This window comes from Numenius arquata, chromosome 22 (genome assembly GCF_964106895.1).
Source record: "Numenius arquata chromosome 22, bNumArq3.hap1.1, whole genome shotgun sequence".
Lineage (NCBI taxonomy): Eukaryota > Metazoa > Chordata > Aves > Charadriiformes > Scolopacidae > Numenius > Numenius arquata.
In genome coordinates this window covers 2,459,373-2,478,217 of record NC_133597.1, presented here as the reverse complement: position 1 = coordinate 2,478,217, position 18,845 = coordinate 2,459,373, and the positions used below count along the sequence as shown (strand labels likewise).

Genomic DNA, 18,845 nt, shown 5'->3' with positions numbered 1-18,845 from the left:
GCTGCTCTCGTCACCCCACCCCAAGGGCACAGCCACGAATCACACCCACAGTGTTTGTAATTAGAAAGCGAGCAGATGGCCAAGGGTTTAGCATAAAGTGATTTCCTACATTAACCTGGAATTCCAAGAGCTTTTGCTGAACCACTTGAGAAAGGAAGCAAGGGGAAAAAGTCAGTGTCCAGCTTAGGAGACTAGCAGGTCGCCTCCCTGCCTCCATCTGGGCCCATCACCTCCACACACAGGGCAGTGAGGGCCTGTGTGTCACTCCAGGGACATCAGCTTCACACCACCCTCATCCAAATCACTCAACAGAGGACAGGCTGGCTCTGCACACAAGCCCCCGCCACTCTCTATATTCAAAAAATGACATTGCAGGCAGCTGACATTCACACCCTGAAGGAGGCAGCAAAAATCAAAACCGTTATGAGGACAGCAGGGAACAAGAGTGCCAGAGCTAAACCTGGCCTTCCAGCGCCACCTCTGGGGACATGGAACAACACACTCTCCAAGGCGAGTCACCAGCCACACCAAGTGGCAGCACGCAGGGTATGTCAAGAGATCCTGGCAGCTCTTGGGTGCCCACCACCCACACTGCAGGGTTTAGACAACTCAGTCTCATCCTCTCACCACAACATGCCATGGCTGGCAGGGCTGGGGCTGAAAGAGACACCAGACACTGGATGGTTTGGCAGTCTGACTTTTATTTGTCTTGCCAAAGTACACTTTGCCCAACCAGGAGCCCAAACCCCAATGTGGGGAGGAAACCCAGGGAAGGACAAAAGCAGTAAGAAGCTCCCAATCCCCCAGTGCTGCAGGGCAGCGGTAGCCTGCAAGGGACAGCACCTCCAGTCCCCTCCTCCCAGAGATGAGTGCAGCCTAACGGGATCAGTGGTGCAAACACCACCAACAGCACCAGCTGAATAGCCCAGGACAGATGATGCGCAGGGAAGTGCTGATGAAGGCAGAAGTAGAGCACACCATCCCTTGGAGACCAAAGTATGGATAGGGGAGAACAGGCCTGCTAAGGGCCACACATCTCCGCAGGGAAGAAGCTTCAGCCGCAGTGTCTACTCAGCATACCATCCTGCCTGGGGAGATCCTAGCCGAGGACCAGGCTCAGCAAGGGCTGACAACTGAGCTGCACAGCAGCGGGGACCATGTCACCAGTGAGCAACCAAGAGGGGAAGGCCTGTGTCAGGCTAAGGCCAGACCTCCTGGAATGGTAGGAGAGGCTTGCTAGTCCCTAATCCCCAAAAGCAGGAGACAGGCAGCTCTTTCCAGCTCAGATCCCTTGACCCCCAACTGAGAGAAACCCTGTGCTGACCAGAACCTGCACCCAGTGAGGCTGGGGCAGCAGAGGGGTAAGTCAGCCAGCTCCAGGTAGGTGAAGACAAGCTCAGTCTTAACCCTCAAGCACTTCCCAACCTTCCCCACCAGCACAACCCATGGAACCCCAAGTTTTCCACACGCAGAGTGGCAGGTGAGCGCCTCACACAATCTGGATGCCCAGCTCCTCAGCCGTTTTCTGCAGACGGTCCATGACATTCTCCTCTAGCTCCATACCCAGCCCACCAGGTGCTGCCACCTGCTCCTCTGAGGATGTGCTGGCCATGACATAATACACAGTCTCACTCTCCCCATGCTCGTTGGTCCGGTTCACCACACGGATGATAGGGTTGGCTGGGGTGCTGGGTTCTTGCTCCGATGACAGTGCTGCTCCTGGGAAGGCACTCGGCCGTGCTGGCTCAGGGTTGTCAGCAGAGCAAGCTGCTGAGCGCAGTGGGGCCACTTGCAGCTCAGCAACACTGTTCTCTACTGAGGGAGCCTCTGCCGGGGCCTCCAGAACAATGCCCTGCAGGTTGCCCTCACCTTCAGACAGCATCACACACTCAGCTGAGGCATCCAGTGCCTCCCCTTGCTTCTCTCTGTCCTTCAGTAGCTGCTCTGTCAGCTCCACACTCTCATAACGCACCAGCTGCAGTCTCATGTAGCCGTCCTCATGTTCCTTGTACCTGAGCAGATAGCCAGGGGTAATGGAGCCGATCACACTGCAGCCCCTTCCCAAGCCCAGTGCTACAGATGATAACAGGCAAGTAAAATAAAAAAACTTCAGCCCCTACCCCTAAAAGCACATCCACGTGGCAGCTTCTGAGCTTTCTGCCAGGCCTCTATCACATCCCAAGCCCACCTCCTTCCACCAACTCTGTTTCACTAGGAGCATTTGAAGTCCACTGTCTTCCCTTCCCAGCTTTTAGGCTCTGGAAACCCTATGGAGCTTCCTAGAGAGGATTCAGCAGAGGCATCTGTCAAGAGATTGATCTGCAGCAGCTCTCTCTAGAGTGGAACACCTGAACCTGGCCCCTGCTAAGCTCAGAAGCACCCCACCCACATGATGGCACCACTGCTACCCTTGCCCCTCATCTCTGACCAACTGCTGGAACTAGCACCCAGAACTGCTCTGCCACTGTGCAAGATCCCACCAAAAGCTTGCAGCCCAGTGCCTCTCAGCCACTGGGAAACAGGTCTTAAGCACATTACAGGCAAACGTCAGAGCCCAAGCACTGCCAGGTCTCTGCTCCAGCAAGACACAGCTCCAGCTACCTCTTGCACTAGAGAGGAGGTAGTAAGGAGCTAAGGATGGGAAGTACCTGAAGCGAGGATGTCCTGAGGGCCACTTGAACTGGTGTTTCTTCCTGAGGTGGACAGTGAGGTTGTTTCCACGCGTGAAGCACTTGTCACAGACATGGCACTTGTACCGGGGCTCTGAGTCACCCTGAAGGGCAGAGAGAGGGATGTGAATACCCCACGAGCCTGATGAGAGGGCCTGGTACTCATGCATATGCATGGAAGGAGGAATCAGGTTCCTTGAGAAGACTGACATGACCTATCATTGCAGCAGTGAGAAAGGAATGTAACCTGACCTCACATTCCTACACCCGTGGTCAGCCTGGGGCACTTCACATGACTTTACCTTTTTTCCTCATGCTTCTCTACAGCTTGTTGCTCTTTGCAGTTCTCAGCCTCATTGGGAGAGAATACACAGCAGAATATCCCTCTGCTCCCTTCCTACCTCATGGACTTTCCGGTAGTGCAGTTTGATGGAGCAGAGGGAACGTGCAGTGAAGCTGCAAGCCTCAAACTCGCAGCGATAGGCTGGCTCTTTGCTATGCGTGTCCAGATGTTTCCTCAAGTCAATGAGATTCTTGCAGCTAAAAGGAAATGATAAGGGAACAGAGCTGAACACTGTGTAGCACACACACACACGTGCCTCTGTGTGCTTCTTCATCTTCAGTTTGAGAAGACGGAAAGCCCTGGTCCTCACCTGTAGTCACAGTAGTCACATTTGAAAGGCCGCTCCTCACTGTGCCGAAAACGAATGTGATTGCGCAGGGAGGAGGGCAGTGGACAGGTCATGTCACACAGAGGGCACTTGTAATGGTTCACTGCGTGAAAGAATGGGTGGAAAACATTACCACAAAGCAGGGGAGAGCACACTCTTGAGAGCCTCAGCTGGAAGAAGGGGCCTTTACTCACCATGGTTCCTCATATGGTCACGGAGCAGCCTCTCTGTAGCAAACCTCTTGGAGCAGTGAGAACACTGAAACCTCTGCTCTGCAGCATTGAGGTCAGGGAGAAAGGGGAGGGGGTGATGAGAAAAGAGATCAAAGCATAGAGAACAGCACAAAGAGCAGCAAGTGAGAAAAAGAGGTAGTTACAAGAGGAACAGCTCTGGCTACAGCAGTGTGAGCCCTGTGCAGCCTTGTCAGCCTCCAACCCTCCTGCCTCTGCAAGAAGACACTTCTCAGAGATTGATCAGTGTCTACGTTCCCAATTATCAGAGAAGCCAGGCTGTTTCCAAGCTCACTTGTGCCCTTTGCTTGCAGAGAACAGGCAGCTCTAGCAAACCAAACGGCCCAGCCAGAGGACTGCTCACAACCCACTCCTCCCACGCCCACAGGAGCTTACGGTCCAGCGCAGTCTGACGGCGGATATGGTCAAAGAACTTAGTGTTGTTGGCGAACATCCCCCCACAGGTAGGACAGGCCACCACTTTCTCCTGCGTGTGGCTGCGCAAGTGCTCCCGCAGCTTGCAGCGCCCCTTGAACGTGCAATCACAGTCTAAACAGAAACAACAGAATGCCATTAAGATCCTTCACACATAGGCTATGTTTCACAACCTAACTAAATGGCAGGCTTCTTGCTTCTGTTTTGACGAGCAAGGATCAACTCCTTGCACCAAGAAGCCCACAGAGCAGGGTCACAGCAGGATGAGATCACTAGTGTGCAACTGGCATGAGTCCCCCCCCACTGCAAGCAGCTAAGGCAATTACACAAACACAGCAGAGACACATTATTGAAAAAATTAAACTAGAGCCTTTTCTGTTAAGTAGTAATCAAATATACATGAAAAGCTCAATATTAAGCACTCACTGGATCCCCTAAAGGAAATTCTACAGGAATATTTCACTGTTGGGGTCACGCACACATATTTTTGAAGTTCAAGGGGCTCCCTGAAACCCTGCCAAGGAGAGCAGAGTTCTCCTGTACAACGTTTGCAATCCAGCCCTGTGCAAAGCTCTCTAGAGAGGCCTTGCATGCATCCACTAACCTTTCCAGCCACAGAGGACCACATGGTTCTCCTTCCCTGCTGCCTTGTACTCCGAACAGAAGCTGTGATCCTCCACATGCCGATAGAACCACTCGGGATTATCAAATGACCTCTGTTGGGGAGCAGGGATAGACAGAACAGGCTGAAAAGGTCAGCACGAGCTGGCCTCAGCCAGAGCACAGCAGACCCTTTCGCGCTGGTACAAACACAGCCAACAAGCAGGCATGCAGGTGAGCTGCAGGACAAAAGCAGCTCTCCCTTGGCCACCACGTCACAAACAACACATAGGAAAGTGAAACTGGGTCCCCTGTTCTCACCTCACAGTACTCCCACAGACACAGAAAGTTCTCCTGGATCTCAGGGATGATATTGCGGCTCTGGAAGTCCAGCTGGCAATGGCTCACATCTGACTGGCTCTGCAGGGCCCGCAGCCCCCACTGCTTCAGCTTGGTGTGGTAACAGTGGAAATAGACGTGGCGAATGAGGTCAGCTGAGCTCTCTGGGGAACAGAAACCGCATTCCTGCCACAAACACGTGTATTCCTCTGCAACACAAACAGGATAAACAGGTCATAATGACCTGACGGAAACTCTCCAAGTAAAGATCAGGTTCCCGCAGAGAAAAACACCACGCGTTTTTTAATGACGTTCTGCAACAGGCAGCGCTGCTCTCCTCTGGGAGAGGAAGATTCTCTGACAGCGAAATACCTCAGAGAGGAGGGAGTGCAGCTCCTTACCGAGAGGGTCCACCTCTTCCCGCTGTTCGCCGGGAAGGTGCTGCTGCAGGTGCTGGGCCACATGCTCGCAGAACTCCTCCATCTTCGAGGCCACGTAGGTGCACACCTCCCACTCGCACTGCAGCACCAAGGCCTCCTTGCCGGCGGCTTTGGCGGGCGGCATGGCCGGCTGCAGACGCCGAGGGCTCCCCTCACCGTGGCAGTCACCCAACCACCCGAAACCGGCCCGGGCGCTGTCCGGCAGGCCTCGGCCAGGGCAAGGGTTGGCCGGAGCCGGGAGGTGAGCCACCGCGGCGGGGCGGGGGGGGGACGACACCGGGCAGAACGGGGCGAAACGGGAGCCCGACCCCGCTCACCCTCCGCCCGCCCCGCCGGGGAGCGCCAGAACCCAACGGACCGCGCCCGTCCAATAGCGACCGCCCCCGCCGGGCCGGCCGACCAATCACCGCGCAAGGAGGCGACGGCACCCGTGCAGCGGCGGAGAGGGCCCGCCGGGAAGCGGCACTGGCGCACAAAGGTTCCCGGGCCGCTGGGGGCCGACGGGCAGGAGAGCGGGGCACCTCTCTCGGACACCCGCGGGAATAACTCGCGTGTGGTTTGGGGAAACCCCTGTTCCCGGGAGCCGGGACCGCTTTTGTTCTGTTAAGATTTGGCACAGACCTGGCTTTGCAGTGGTGAAGCTTTGCCGCTGGCACAGATGTTAATTTCCGGTGCCTCCAGAATCATAGAATCATAGAACTGTCCGGGTTGGAAGGGACCTTTGAGATCATCTAGTCCAACCATCAACCTAACTCTGATAAAAATCATCACTAAACCATGTCACTAAGCACTATGTCAACGCGGCTTTTGAATACCTGCAGGGATGGTGCCTCGACCCCTTCCCTGGGCAGCCCATTCCAAGGCTTAACAACCCTTTCAGTGTCAAAAATTTTTCCTAATCTTCAATCTGAACCTCCCCTGGCGCAACTTGAGGCCATTTCCTCTTGTCCCATCGCCTGTGACTTGGGAGAAGAGACCGACCCCCACCTCTCTGTAACCTCCTTTCAGGCAGCTGTAGAGGGCGAGGAGGTCTCCCCTCAGCCTCCTCTTCTCTAGGCTCACTCCTCACCCAAACAAGAGTCCTCACAGCACAAAGACCGCGGTCAGTATCCACACAACCAGGCATACTCGCCAAGCACCCAATACAACACCCACGCGTATTGTGTTTCCTGCTGTGAGATAATGCAACATAATTCCCTTTTCTCAGGAATGAGAAGACGGGTTGACACAGCAGTTTGAATTAAACAAATATACATTGACTACTGCATCTGCTGCTCCAGGCTTTTGTAACACAAAACACAGATACAATTCTCAGAAAGTTTGCTTTGGCACAGGTAAATGCCATGCTAAAACCAAATGGGATTGTATAAAATGTGCCACAAAGCGTGCCTTGCCAATACACAATTGTTTCTGCAACTCCTGTCGTACACACCCGCTCTCCCCTCAGCTGTGAATTCAAAGTACATGCCCAAGTTCACTAAACTCTATAGAAAATTTGAGTCTAATGCTTTTTCAAATGAAAATGTAAGGTAAGAGATGGATCCCATCTAAAAGAACTCTGGCTGAGTTTTTATCTGTTTGTTTTCTGCAGGATCTGTTGCTTCCAATGTAATTATTTTGTAATCAGAACTGAAAACACCTGGACTGGCTAGTCGGTGCAAGCTATTAGCTTGAATGGGGCTGGGATTTAACTTGTATATCCTAATCAAAGTATATAAACATCCGGCACAGGAGAGAAAACTACCTGGGAAGCCTGCCAGGAGGCAGGTGGCAAACCAAGCCTATTGCTGACAAGGCAAAGACAGCCTTCCTCTGTAGCGACTTTACATCTGCCCATGCTTCCTGAACCTGCCTGGTGCTTCCTGCCCGTTCTATTACCTGTCAGCCAAATCCCAGACACCTGTGGATACCAGGACGGGGTGGCCAGGAATGGACAGGCCAAAATAAGACTTGTCTTACATAACTGGGCGTATCTACATGGTGAAAGACTCCGTGTGCAGGAGCTCGAGTCTTCCATGAGCTCGATTCTGTGATGTCCACTTGGTCCTGAGCTCTGTGTCTGAGCAGGCAGAATACCCAGTCATTCTGCAAGAAGTGCAGAAGTCATTCTGCAAGTTAAGAATATTGGGAATTATTCAGGATGTTATTTCAGCTCTGCCTTCCTCACTTTCCTCGGTGGCCTGAGCAGATGCAGCCTTTGCCAGCTGCTGCTCTTTGCATTTTATTTTGTTTCTGAAGGAAAAGAATAATTACACTTGAAAATCCAATAGCCTTCCCCAGGAAGGCAGTTCATGTGACAGGCCAAATTAATCTCTGGGCCAACGCTGGGGAAAGCGCATGGGATTACAGAGAGGGACAGATCTTACCTAATAGACCCGCAAGCTGGCAGCAGACTCCACAAGAGGAGAAATATTTAATTATGGAACGTATTGGCGCCAGTCTTGTTCTGCTCATGTAAGATGAGCACAGCAATACCGCGCACCAGCCCTCTCTGCTTATACACAACCCTCTCTAGAGATCATCTGCCTCACCACAGCCTGTCCTCACAGTACTGATAGGTTCTGCTAGACATCTTGCAAGAAAATGGCTCTCCTAGAGAAAATGTGGATATGTTTCAGAACTGGGATATAAGCTACGGTGCTTAAAGAAGAATTTAAAGCTTAACTCTGCTTCTTGGTTCAAATATTGCAGAAACAGACTTACTACCATTTGGAGGCTGGGGACAGGAATGGCTATACCAGGCCTGGCCAAAGGCCCCTTTAATCTGGGTCCAGCAGCAGTGTAAGAACAGATCCTTTCCTAGCTGCTCTTTCCACTCCTGGCACCTCACTGGGGACTAACCTCAGACCTTCAGAAAGGGGACCCCTCGCTTGATAACAGAGAACCAAACCCCAGCTTCCCCCCCCAGGGAGCATGTGGGTTTGCTAAATGATATTCCTGCCGGTCCCATGAGCATGCTGTCCCTGGCTGAGTATTACCCTTCTCCTCGCAGATGCTAGTGGATGTCATGCAAAGCTCCTGGGTTCACAGTGTCCAAAGATCCAGTTTTAATTGTGCAATGCACAAGCTAGCCTGTGGGGTCCCAGAGAGACAGTACTCTTCCCCGAGTTGTACTTCAACAGCACATGGGTATCTCACAGCACATAGACATCTCACACTTAAACACAAGAAGATGCTTTTGTCCCAAGCCTTGTTTTTCCAGCCAGGCTTCTCACCTGTAAGGAGATGGCTCATCACTGCAAGACTTACCAGCCTTTCACTTTAACCCAAGATTTTTCTGTCGGTAAACCTCAGCTCAGTATTAATCCATGAAATGTCAGCTCAGCCAGGAAAGAGAATCTTCGGGAATGATCCACACTGACCATGCAAATTGGAGTGAAACACACATCAAGAGATTTGCATTTAAGCAAATCCCAAACAAGGTATTGTGGAGACATCACTAAATTGTACAAAACATTTCCGTCAGGCTCAGCTGGAACTTTACCAGTGGAGTATGAGCACTGACTTCACTCTGCTCTGGGAAGCTCATGACAGACGGCCCTTCTCCAAAGTCCTGCAGAATCTGAGAGCTGGGACTTGTCAGCAGTGACGACAATGGAAACAGGTGAGTTTCAGCACCTTGACTTTTCACAAGTGTAAAGATGCATCTTCATGGAAATATCAGGGAAAGAACATACCATGCCATCCTTGGGCTCTTTAAAAAAAAAAAAATCAGAAAGAATTGTCAAAAATCAGTGTGGCATCTTTAATGTCTCAAGAATTTAACAGTATCTAATAGCATGCTCTGCCTTCTCTAGACTGAGTTTATATTCCTTCACAATGCAATATTTTTCCTAAAGGCAGTTAGATCAAAGTGATGTGAAATCTGATTCAGTTTGCTTGAAAATTATATAAACTTGGGCCTAAATTAGCATTCACTTCCCTGATGCTGCCAATAGCAGAGTTATCTGGAGTTTTAATAGTTCAGCATCAGATCCTGCTGAATAACTTACTGAAAGCAACCATTTTAGTTATGTGAGGCTGGACTGCTAAGTTAAACACAGGGTTATAGGACAGAGCCATTACATTGCTTGCTTATAAGAATTTGAGCAGAGAAATAACTGTGAGTATACGAGTGAAATAACTTCAATAGCACAGCACCCATGTGTAAAAGTAAGGAGGTGTGGAAGTGTTTTTTTAATGCCTGTAGACTACAGTAAAGATGTTAGGAAAACAGGATTGCAGAAGTGCAGAACATCAGACACTTGCTAGAAATGGTTGCAGAGAAGCAAGATCAGTTGATACAAAGAGATTGGGCAATATCAGACTGCAGAACAAAATAATAAAAGGTGCTCACAGCTTTTCCAGTGGTGCTATTTTATAAATATGCCCATTCTGAAAATTAAATATAAGACTGTTTCCTTTTCTGGAATGTTATCCATTTCTATCTGTGTCCTGGCTTGTCCGCAGATACTCACTGGTCGGTATGCAGGCTTAGTGTTCACCTCTATTTTGACTATTTTTATCATAAACTTCAAGGGGCGCTGACTCTTTCAATGAGTTTGCCTTGTTCCCAGTCTTGGCTGAAGTCTCTCTGGTTAGTACTCAAACACCAAAACCAAGCTGCAGTTGACCAAAATTGCAATTGCTACGGCCCAACAGAAAACATTTGGGGTAACCCCAAGCCAGCACTGAGATTCTGTGTTGTTTAAACACTCTACTCTTCCCTTTGTAATCTCTCCATGTGTATGTGCACCTGGGGACACAATGCCACATGAATGGAAGTGATAAATGGAGCCAAGTGACACATCCTGAAAAGCAGAAGGGCAAAATATAAATCACAATTTTAGAGATCAAACATATCAGCTGTGGAATGGCTGTTTGTGTACCCTCAGGAGAACACGGCTGTGTGTTTTCCGAGGGATTAGCTTCAAAGTTAGGTTCTTTGGAAGATTTTGATAAAAGCCCATATGGACACTCCTCCCTGGCTCCACAGGTGCGAGCTCTCTGTTCAGGCCCAGCCTGCTGGCCAGGATGAAAGAGCTGTCCGTGTTATAGTACCTCCTACCTCTCTGCCCTCACTTGTGCCAAAACACCTGTACACAAGGCAGATCTCGCAGAGCTTTATCCAGGCAGAAGATGCCTGGATAAAGATGCCTCACACCGAGTTACACAGACCCCATGGACAGGTTGTGCTATATTCCAGGCAGGTCAAGAAAACGCAGCCAGGCCTGCCATCAGCCTCTTGGGGGGACATGGCTGAGACACTGGACCCCTCTTTGTGTCTTCCTCCATAACCTTGATAAAACAACAGAGTCCCCAGGTACCTGTCTGCACTTGTTGTGGATACAAAGCAGACTGAGCAGTCAGTTCCTTTTCCTTCTCTGAGATCTGCACTGTGATTCACATCCCCAGCCAGAGGAGCCACTCTACCGTCTAGGGTACTTCCAGCTTTGCTGTACTGAGATCAAAGCTCACAGACCAACGTGCTGAAAGCCAGCAACTCCAGAAGGGCAATGAGGGGCTAAACCATAGCATCTCTGCTGAAAGCAATAGGGGCTGTACAGTTCAATCAAATTTTGCTGACCCAAAGGGGAAATGTAGGATCCCCCAAAGCTCTCTTTGGAAAAACAAAAGCCAAACCCCATCAGCCAGCCATATCTGGCACAGAGGGAGCTGCAAGGAAACCGCATGGCACTCAATGCTGGAATATGGGGTAGGGCACCTTAGTCTTTTTTTCTCTGCAAATGAGCAGCCCTCACTGTTGGGCTCCTAAGGGATGATTTTGTATTAATAATATCAGCCTTATATGCTTCCATCCAAACTTGGTGTACGGATGTATGAATTTTCTTCTTCCATAACAACCTCTTCCAGCTGCTTTATGCCTTCACTGAACTCCCCTAATGCTCATTTCGTTCCCTCAGTCCCTACAGATTTTGGCAAACGGGTGTACCAAGGAGTGCGAGTGAAACACACAGTCAAAGATCTTCTTGCCGAAAAACGATCAAGGCAGAGCAGTGGCTCCCGCTTCAGTGTAAGTCACTTCCCACCCTCTCCCCCCCCCCTTTTTTTTTTAAACCAGAAAAGCCATGCCATATAATCCTCTGGTTTAAAGAGCATTTGTGTTGAGTTCAGGCTACCTCCGGTATTGACAGGGAATAGCAAAAAGATTTGCAACACTAGTGTTTGCCCTAAAAGATCACAGATGGCTCCCTAATTTTTTACATCAGTGAACCTTTGAGGGATTAAAGTCCCCCCTTTTTTTTTTTTAAGCAAATCAGTAATGCTAAATTTCTCATTCCTTTCACATCCTGCATATGACACCTTTTCAAGTCAGCTTCCTTTCTCACTAGCTACACTAGATCAACTCAGAGCCACAAAAATAGATGTTCTTCCCTGAATGTTGTGCTCCTTTCAGCTCCTCTCTGACACACTAGAGTGCCAGGGGAGATGCAATGATGGTATGGCCTGGAAAGAAGCCAAGCATCAGTTTGTAAAAGATGAATTCTTCTTAAAGTGGTTCTATGGCAACAGGAAACCTAAGTCACATTATAGTACGCTACATTGTTTTTTCTCAATTACTCACCAGAAAAGAAATGCTGTCCCCAGAAGAGGACACAATACTGCAGGTGCCAGCATGTGGCACAGTAAGCCATTCCCTGTGTACTCTCAATACTCACCTTTACCAAGTAGCAGCACTTCACTTCCAAGCTGACTGGGCAGCCATGGGGCCCCTGAGTGATGCGGACATGCAGCCAAGCTGCTGAAACTGTGTCGTGGAAGGAAAGGTGGGAGCAGAGACCTCAATTACTGGCAGTGGAAGACACGTTAGGAGTTTTGATGCTCTTTTCCCCCCAAAGCCATTTGCCTCAGGCTTTTTGCCTTCAGGAAACAAAGAGACCTCGAAGGGACTTGCAAGTATATTTCTTGCTGTTACTTTCACACGTGTTAACTCTGTGTAACAAAACAGGCAGAAAAACAGCATGGGCATTACCAAACAAAGCAAGATCTAGCCATAGATCTCTTCACAGCCTCCAGCTTATGCAGACAGGCTGAAGACCCCCTGAGCCATGGACAGTCACTGGGAAACATGCTCCCACCAGGCAGGCGTTTAGGAAAACTGCTTTGGGGAGCAGCAGGAAGCAACTGCTGTGTTTGCACTCACTGAGAAAACAGCTCCTGGTTGATGAATATCATGCTTTACCTGCCCCTTTCTGGAGGCAGCACCTTCAATGGCTGCAATCAAAAGCCCTAGGAACTGCAAAACACTTGGTGCTTCCTTTATTGCCCTTTGCTTTGTATTCCAAAGCTTAGCAGTTGTGTGTCTATCTAATGCAAAATTAGCTCTGTTGCTTATTCCCTGTGAGAGATGAAAAATTATTGTGCAGGGCAAACATCCGCATTTCCTCAAACATATCATAAAAAGAACAGCTGTAAATGCAGTTCTGTTTATCTCACATAATATAATCCAGAATCAAAGCAAACGGCAGATAACTGAACACCCCTTTGTATATTTATGATGCAGTGTAATTCAGCTACAACTTTTGTTTGAACACGATCTTTTCTTCGACATCAGTAAGCCTTTGTTGCACAAGGGCAGATCTATGGAGGAGACCTGTGCCGCAAAGGAAAGGTCATTGCTCATCAGAGGTGAGCTGCTGGGCTGCTTACTGAGGCAGCAGAACAGCAACGATTTCACGACAGCCAGGCCTCGCACACATCAAACGATAGGAAACCAGTGTGTACTGTGATGAGAACCACACAATTTGGGCTTCTGAATTCCCATCAACTGCAGGGCAGAAAGGCTTGGTCCTCGGCTTTAGGGAGGGTCTGACTTTTTTTTCTTTTGGCTCGTCCACTGCGTAGGCATGAACAAGCAGTTACCCTCCGCACAATAAGGATTACCCTCTTTTCTCAGGTAGGGAAATTGGTAGGTACGCAGACGAAGCACTATGCCCAGCAGCACTCAGAGGCCAGGGACAGATCATCCAGCAATCTTGCTGTCAGCAAACCAGAGAGGCGCCCTGCCCAGACTAAGCTTCGCTTTTATTATTAATTTTTATTACTTCAGCTGCTATACTACACATTGGGCCCAGAAAGGAGATACACTGAAGCCAAAGCATGGTCAAAGGACACCATAGGTCCCCACTGCAGGACCAGTTAGTTATTTTGACCTGGATCCTTTACATTTAGTCCCCCCAATGCAGCCTTGTAGCTGAGCAACGCTCCTGGATTACCAAGGCAGCGAAGCAACACAGCCAGTATCTCTGCCTGGTCATGTGCGAGGCAGGTTGAGACCAAGTTTATCAACAGCTGAATATGCTGTGGGCTCAAGTGATGCTGAACAGACACACTGATGTGTTGCAGAAGATCCAGCTACCCCAGTCCCATAGCACTGAAAGGAAATAATGCAGGGAGGAAATGAACTAATGGGCTTCAATTAAGCCAAGCCATTCATCGCCTAATAAGGAGCCAGGAGGCAAGTGAAATGTAGGTCTCTGCAAGCATGTGGGTGCCTGCTACGATGAAGGCCAAAGATGGGCTGCTGCAGAGGCTCTTGCAATAGAATTAAGGCAGGTAAAGCCCTGGCAGCTAATGTCAGCTCTGTGGCCATCCATCATAGGCATGTGCAAGAGGACCTGCTGCCTATGACACACAGTCAGATAGTTTCAGTGGCTGTTGACCAGACAGGATCAAAGATGCACTTAGGTGTACTGGTAATTTGAAATGCTCCATACTAGAGAATGGGAGCTGCGCCCAGGACCTTCCTGTCTCTCCAGCAAAGCATCCCAGCTCTCATCACTGCAGCCCTTTGACCTGTAGGCAGCACCTGTGCGACCTGCACCTCCTAATTCAACATTTTCCTCAAACACAGTATTAGGGGTGCCAGATGATAGTACTAGACTACTTCTCAGTGGGGTGTTGAGAATGGGGTCTAAACACTACTGCAGAGGCCTGCACCTCTTTCAAAGAGATTCCTCCTCAGTGAATGCAGACACAAGCTGGCTGCAGGATACGATGGCCATGGGCAGGCAGAGGAGGTAGTGGAAAAAACCCTGAAGCAGGAGAAGGTATTACTAAAGTGACATGGATGGTGAGAGAGGGATGTCTGCTGAGACAAGATTTGCATGTGGAGGCTTTGGCTTTGCAGGGCAGTGCGCATTACCAGCTATGATCCCCAGAGGTCTGCAGCCAAAAATGGCCCGGCTGGAGACAGGTGCAAGCCCCGGCCCTGACCCTGCAACGTGAACACTCTCATCTGCCCACAAGCCAAAGGGCTCCCTCCTGACACCTTCTATCACTCCTGCAGCCCGTGTGACTTGTGTGGGCTCAGAGCTCATTTTCATGATGGAGCAGGGAGCAGCTGCAAACCTCTCTCAGCAGTAAAAGGAAGTCCTAGTGCTGGCAAATTTAATTCAAATCTAAACCTCTAAATTTGGTTGCCTGCTATGGCAGGAACCTCTTGTTTGCGCTATGCAAACTGAAAATAGCATGCCACCATCACTGGCGAGGGAGACAGCACAACTGAAGAAAATACAGCCATGGGCACTGTATTTCCGCTCTATGGGTTTGGAGGTCCAGAGACAGAACTCAATGAAACTCCATGTATGAACTCTGCTCCAGAGGAACAAATGCCTTTGCCCCGGTGTTTTTTAAGTAATTTCCCACCATGAGCACCAGGTTCATGCAGGGCTAATTTTCCCTTACCTAGGGACGAAGAAGATATTATTATCAGTATTGCTGTAGCACCCAAACAGGAGCCAGAAACAACTGCATTCTACACACAGCCTGCCTGTTCTGCTAGAAGGGGCCAGCTAAAGAGGCTCCGTGGCAGGTAGACACAGCACAGGAGAGCTGGGCTAGAAATGGGCAGCGCAGAATCTGCCTGTTTTCACCAACCAAGGGCTTAGATACCAGCTTATTGAGACCTGTTTTGTGCCAACACCAAAATAACTGCTCAGCATTACACCTGCATTAAGGGACCCTGCGGTAAATGAGAAAGAAGCCAGTTATCTTGATATTTCTACTGTCATCGGCCCTACATGAGACGTTCAAAATCTCTTCTTAGCCTACATCTGCTAATACCTCAGAGGCCCCAGGCTTGAAATCTTGTAGTTAAGCTCTTCATACTGATAGCACCAAGGCTCAAATTGTGCATCTGAATTATGCCATCACCTTCCCCAACAACATGCTTAGAGAGCTGCCTTGCTTTGAAAAAACATTTTTTAACATATCTTTATCTTTTGCAGGGCAGCACCAGCACATCGCAGTCACCATTTGTCCAAATGCCAGGTGAGGTTTTCTTCCACCGATAAATACCTTTGATAAATACCAGTTGATGCTGCTCCTGTCTCTTCCCCTCCAAAGAGCATTACATGAGCAAAGGAGCTCTGGAGCAGGGCCAACCCTCAGAGAGACCCCAGAAGAAAAGTAATTGAGAGAGTCAAAATAGGAGCAGTGATAATAAAAGAAAGGCCCCTGTAATCTTGTATGAAAATCCCAAAGAGGGGAAAGAGAGGTAACCAAAGCAGTTCCCACCTCTCTTGATAGAGGTGCCACAGAGAACCCCTTCTTTTCCCCCTGCATCTTTCAGTTTTCCCTGGACCTGACCTGTTTTGTCCCTTGAGCTTTTGGGCAGGGAAAGGGGAGTGAGGCTACAGCAGAGGCTAGTGGTTTTGCAACTGTAACCCCATCCTCCTCCGCAGGGGCCGTAGCAGAGCAAGGAAGAAGCAAGGCTGGCAAAGCTAACCCCAACCCCCCTGGCCTCATACTTGAAGCTTCCCAAAACACATTGGGTTTGCTGCAGATGGAGATCATCAGCTGGATCAGGGCAGTCTGAAGTGCCAAAAGCACTTGGGCTAACACGTTTGTTTCAAGATAGGATTGACTCCAGCCCTGGGTGATGCTAGAGAGAAAAGGGCTCTACTTTGCACCTGCAGATCTGTCCATGGCTCTGTGTCTCCCCAGGTGCTGCTGTTACAGTTTTTCTTTAGTCAACCCTTTTTTTCTGACCATCACAGGCTCACCTGCCACAGCTGGTTACTACGGCATCAGGAGATCCTTCACAACTGAGTTGGATTTCCCCAACACAAAGCAGTTTGTCGGTGATGTCTACTCGTCCCCTCTAGGGTCCAAGCCCTTCTCGTGTGATTCCTCTGCCACTCAGGGCTACCCGGCGCTTCTGGACCCATATCTCACCGACCAATATGGGGATTACCGTGCTACTCCCCTCACAGCTGGTACCAGCTCCTTCTTCAGCTCTTCTTCTGTGCCCCCTCTCCTGACATCCTTCCCTAATGACACAGCGCACTTCCTACTAGTGAGTGAGTCTACAGTTCTCAGCTACCCAATGAAAGACTACCCAATTTAAAGCTGGGGTTAAGTCAGGGGGACTCGTGTGGAAAGGATGTGGCTGTTACAGGAGACAGCCACAGCAGAGCACCAGCAGATGGGGCAGGGCTGAGGGAGAACGGTTTTTCTCTTTGTTCCCATCCTCTGTCTAATTGTCCCTTCTTCCTGTTGGACACCACCTTCTAAATGGACAACCTTCCCTGCTCCCCAAGAAAACTACTCCATTAAGGTCCTTAAATTTATAGAAACATCCTTTGTCAGCTCCAGGCTGTTGCCTGTCCTCATCAGAGCTGCTTCCCAGAAGCTGGCTCCATTCACACCCTGAGGGCAGAGCTCCTGGGCCCCACAGGGTCAGGGCTGATCAATCCCACGGGAGCCTATTCCAGGCTTTGCAAACTATTGACAGTATGGATGTTTCCTTTCAACAGTTTTAACACCAAACACTGCTCCAGCGCAACAGAAACCCTTGTGAGTGTTCCTAGCTAGGCTCTGGGGATAGCTTGGCTTGGTGAACCCAAGCTAGATATGCCATTATCTCCAGGACAAGCTTTTATCCTTAAGGGTCTTTCTTGCCTTCTCTCCCCACTTCCATGCAGAGAGAGTCCTGGGAGCAGACCTCACCTGACAGTCTTGGGCAGTCAGACGGTGCATGCTCAGACCCTCTGCAACCTCTGCCTGCCAGCGCCAGCTGCTTCTCCGCACAGGAGTCTGGAGGCATTTCTCCATACCGAAGCTCAGGTTGGACACCAGCCATCCCAGGAACCCAGCCCTACCCTCTGCATCCTCTTGAAGATGTCCACTACTCCCCCAGCTATGCTGCCACCTCATCCTACTCCTTCTCACCATTCATGACTGTGGCAAATGAGCTTACCTCCAGAATGAGCCAGCTCTCGCCAGAGCAGTCCTCGGAGATGCCATCCCTTCACGATAACTCTGCCTGGGCAAAAGAGGATGGAAGTCCCATTTGGGGGACTTATGAAGGACGGAGAACTTACTGATGAGAGATAAGAGCTGGAGGAAAAGAAAAACGGACCATTATTGAAGCAAATTAATTACTTGTATGCCTTTTTCCTAAAGCTGGTCCTTCAAACAGAGGATGCTAACAACATGCAATGCTTTATGCTCTGTATAGAAATACAATCACTTGGAAACACCACATTTAGCTTACAGTGATGCCTTCTAGTGCCTTATGAAAGTCGTTGCTCACAGTCCTGCTGTGCTACAAGTGAAATACACAGCCTGAAAAATATCTGCACTCTTATGGGCCTTTCCTACAAACAAGAATCTCATGTCCTTCTTTTCAGATGCTGAGAAAATGGGTTGCTCTGAACCATAAACTACATCTACAGAGCAACGTTACCAGAAGAGATTTGGGAAGGCCAGGGAGCAAGGCAGGGGCTGGGGAAAGCCCTCCTTAATAACAGAGTCTATATAATGGCATCTGGTTACCTAGCAGCATAAATGTACATCCCTAACACTAACATGCTATGAACATGGCATTGTCTTGGGCAACAGATACGGCCAGAGCACCCACGGGCACCCACCACTGGGGCTGCAACTGGGAACAAGGCTGACTGCAAGTCCCAGCGCCTGGCTGAGCCCCGTGGCCACTAGAGGTAGCTCTGCACACACAAACACACAGACGCAGGAGTCCTGTGCAGCCCTCACAGATGTGGCCAGTCCCGCCTGCTGGTCCATACCCCGCGGAGGCCACTCTCTTTGCCCCATCTTGTCCCCCAGCCTGGCACCCACAGAAGCAGCAGCAAAAGCCTCACTGAGGAAGAACGGGTGCTTTCCAGGCCCTGAGAATATGTAGTGATGAGATGGTTTAAGGCCATCTCCTTGCTTTTTCTCCTCAAATCCTGGGGCTGACAGGGCGTTTGGAGCCTTCTCAGCACCCTCCAGGGGTCATACATAGCACCAGGGTCACAGGATCCGTCCTGCAGGCACCTTTCTGCTGGGGAATGTGGACTGGGGACACAGGACTGCACTGAGAAATAGGCAGCAATATTGGGCCCCTGTAAGCAACACTCCAGAGAGCTGCCAAGCAGGCCACGCCAGTCGTTCTACGCAAAGTCTTTTTTTTAACAGGTGTACCATCTAGCACCATCCCTGGCACTCCTCATCCTG

General features: G+C 49.9%; 2 protein-coding genes across 2 annotated transcripts; one reads left to right on the top strand and one right to left on the bottom strand.

The window, feature by feature from the left end:
• Positions 1-1,489: 1,489 nt before the first annotated feature.
• Positions 1,490-5,508, bottom strand: HINFP (histone H4 transcription factor). The gene is made up of 9 exons (XM_074162409.1): positions 5,346-5,508; positions 4,927-5,153; positions 4,610-4,721; positions 3,967-4,119; positions 3,535-3,612; positions 3,323-3,443; positions 3,071-3,209; positions 2,649-2,773; positions 1,490-2,012 (listed from the first exon to the last, which is right to left on the bottom strand). Exons 1-9 carry the CDS (start codon positions 5,506-5,508, stop codon positions 1,490-1,492), a joined length of 1,641 nt encoding a protein of 546 aa, XP_074018510.1.
• A 5,691-nt stretch (positions 5,509-11,199) lies between these two features.
• POU2AF2 (POU class 2 homeobox associating factor 2) lies at positions 11,200-17,713 on the top strand. Its single transcript, XM_074162280.1, has 4 exons — positions 11,200-11,397; positions 15,614-15,656; positions 16,385-16,683; positions 17,312-17,713. Exons 1-4 carry the CDS (start codon positions 11,200-11,202, stop codon positions 17,711-17,713), a joined length of 942 nt encoding a protein of 313 aa, XP_074018381.1.
• The last annotated feature ends 1,132 nt before the right edge of the window (positions 17,714-18,845 follow it).